Source organism: Echinops telfairi, unplaced genomic scaffold (genome assembly GCF_000313985.2).
Source record: "Echinops telfairi isolate 266 unplaced genomic scaffold, ASM31398v2 ScPeMD7_7400;HRSCAF=8409, whole genome shotgun sequence".
NCBI lineage: Eukaryota > Metazoa > Chordata > Mammalia > Afrosoricida > Tenrecidae > Echinops > Echinops telfairi.
This window is the reverse complement of record NW_022111300.1, coordinates 59,980,743-59,982,818: the sequence shown is the minus strand read 5'-3', so window position 1 is coordinate 59,982,818 and position 2,076 is coordinate 59,980,743. Positions and strand designations below refer to the sequence as shown.

The following is a 2,076-nucleotide window of genomic DNA, read 5'->3' as shown; positions in this document are numbered from 1 at the left end:
ACCTTCCTTTTTTTTTTAAACGAAGAAATTTTAAGAGGCGAAACAGAGTGCGGGCGACACCTGTCTAGCCTGATCATATGCTCCCAAACTCACTTGGTCTACAGCCCCCTTTTCAGAAAACAAAGTGCTCAGTGCCTTCAAACCCCCCTGCAGCCCCCCGCAGGCAATGACACATGTTTGTACTACAGCCTGTCACCCAGGACCAAGTGTAGGTACCTGTTTCTGCAGCCCCTCCCCCTCCCCATCCTCCAGCACCCTCAGGGGACCTTATCGCCCATGGAGGTAGATGGATAGAGAGACAGGTTCCCTTGAAGGAAAGAGCTCTGGTAACTAGTTGTGGGGGCTGCTCCATCCCAGCTCTGTTGGTTGGGGGACAAGAAGGCCTGGGAGGGGGTCTTTGTCCGGAGGTCGAAAACATTCCCAGGGACTTCTCCTCAACCGCTTCATTGATCAGGTCAGGTCACAGGCAGCATGGAAGGGGATGGTATCGCAAAACAGATAAGGATGGCAGCTAATTAGTGCCCGCCAGTGCCCTAGGCAGCATAGCCTGGCCAAGTGGACACCGGATGCTGTGCTTCCTCTCTGCGTTTCTTCTGCACAGCGCATACCCCATTAGTGCGGGGAGCAACTTTCCTCCGAGCGTTGTGGCTTCGTGGCCAATGGCAGAGTCTGGAGGAGTCTGGGGGCTCCCTGTGCCTGGGTGGTGGTGCCTTGCCCTGGTTTGCTGGAAGCTTTGCTCACCTGACTTTCACCTTCCATCCCTTCAGGTGCTGTCTCTCCTCTGCGGCCATGCTCTCCGCTTAGAATATGCAGGAGCGCAGCCACGCCTCTGGCAGCTGGGATCCAAAGCCTTGCTTGAAGATGGAGAGATAGGGCCAGCCGCTGCTGGAGTGCCCCAGGAAGCCCCCGCCCTCCGTGGACAGCCCAGCGCGAGCGCCTGTCTCGGGCCCCATGGATCGGGGCAGAGACTCCGAGATGGAGCTGGATGGGGACAAGGCTGTGAGCCACAGCTGCTGTGTCTGCGGCAAGAGCTTCCCCTTCCAGAGCTCCCTGTCGCAGCACATGCGCAAGCACACGGGCGAGAAGCCCTACAAGTGCCCCTACTGCGATCACAGGGCCTCCCAGAAGGGCAACCTCAAGATCCACATCCGAAGTCACCGCACGGGGACCCTGGTGCAGAGCCACGAGGTCGAGGCTAGCGAGGCCCCGCTGGACGAGCTGCGCACATCCGGGGGCCTGGACATGTGCGCCAGCCCCGCCAAGACCCTGTCGGCCTGCAACCAGATCCTGAACGGGGCGTTGCCGGGCGACAGCGGCAAGATCCTGCTGCGCAGCGGCCGCAAGGAGACGGACACGGTGGGGGGCGGCGAGGGCACCCCCTTCTGCAAGGGTGCCCCGGAGCGCAAGCGCGGCCCCGATCTTCCCGCCCCGCAGGCCCCGCGGCCCTTCAAGTGCCGGCTGTGCAGCTACGTGACGCTGCGCGAGGACTCGCTGCTCAGCCACGTGGAGAAGGACCACATCACGGCGCAGGCGCCCAGTGGCGGGGGCGCGGACACGGCCGCCGAGAACGGGCGGAGCGAGCCGCCGGCCGGCGAGTTCCCGTGCGAGGTGTGCGGCCAGGCCTTCAGCCAGACCTGGTTCCTGAAGGCGCACATGAAGAAGCACCGCGGCTCCTTCGACCACGGCTGCCACATCTGCGGGCGCCGCTTCAAGGAGCCCTGGTTTCTCAAGAACCACCTGAAGGCGCACGGCCCCAAGGCCGCGGGCAAGAACCGGCCGCGCAGCGAGATGGACCCCATCGCCACCATCAACAACGTGGTGCAGGAGGAGACCATCGTTAGCGGCCTGTCCCTCTACGAGGTCTGCCCCAAGTGTGGCAACCTCTTCACCAACCTGGCAAGCCTGAGCGCGCACAACGCCGTCCACCAGCGCACGGAGGACGGGGCCGAGCCGGGCCCGGTGGACGCGCAGCAGCGCTTCCTGCACAGCCTCAGCCTGCGGCCCGCCGGGCGCCCCGAGGCGCGGACGGTCGGGCGCCGCGTGGCCGAGCTGGACCCGGTCAGCAGCTACCAGGCC

The 2,076-nt window shown here is 64.0% G+C and overlaps 1 protein-coding gene across 1 annotated transcript in view; it reads left to right on the top strand.

The window, feature by feature from the left end:
* Positions 1-2,076, top strand: part of ZNF516 (zinc finger protein 516) — a 59,226-nt gene that overhangs the window by 22,429 nt on the left and 34,721 nt on the right. The window contains exon 2 of the mRNA XM_045296141.1: positions 768-2,073. Coding sequence (XP_045152076.1) covers positions 952-2,073 — 1,122 coding nt within the window. The 5' untranslated portion in view covers positions 768-951. The remainder of the gene's footprint in view (positions 1-767; positions 2,074-2,076) is intronic.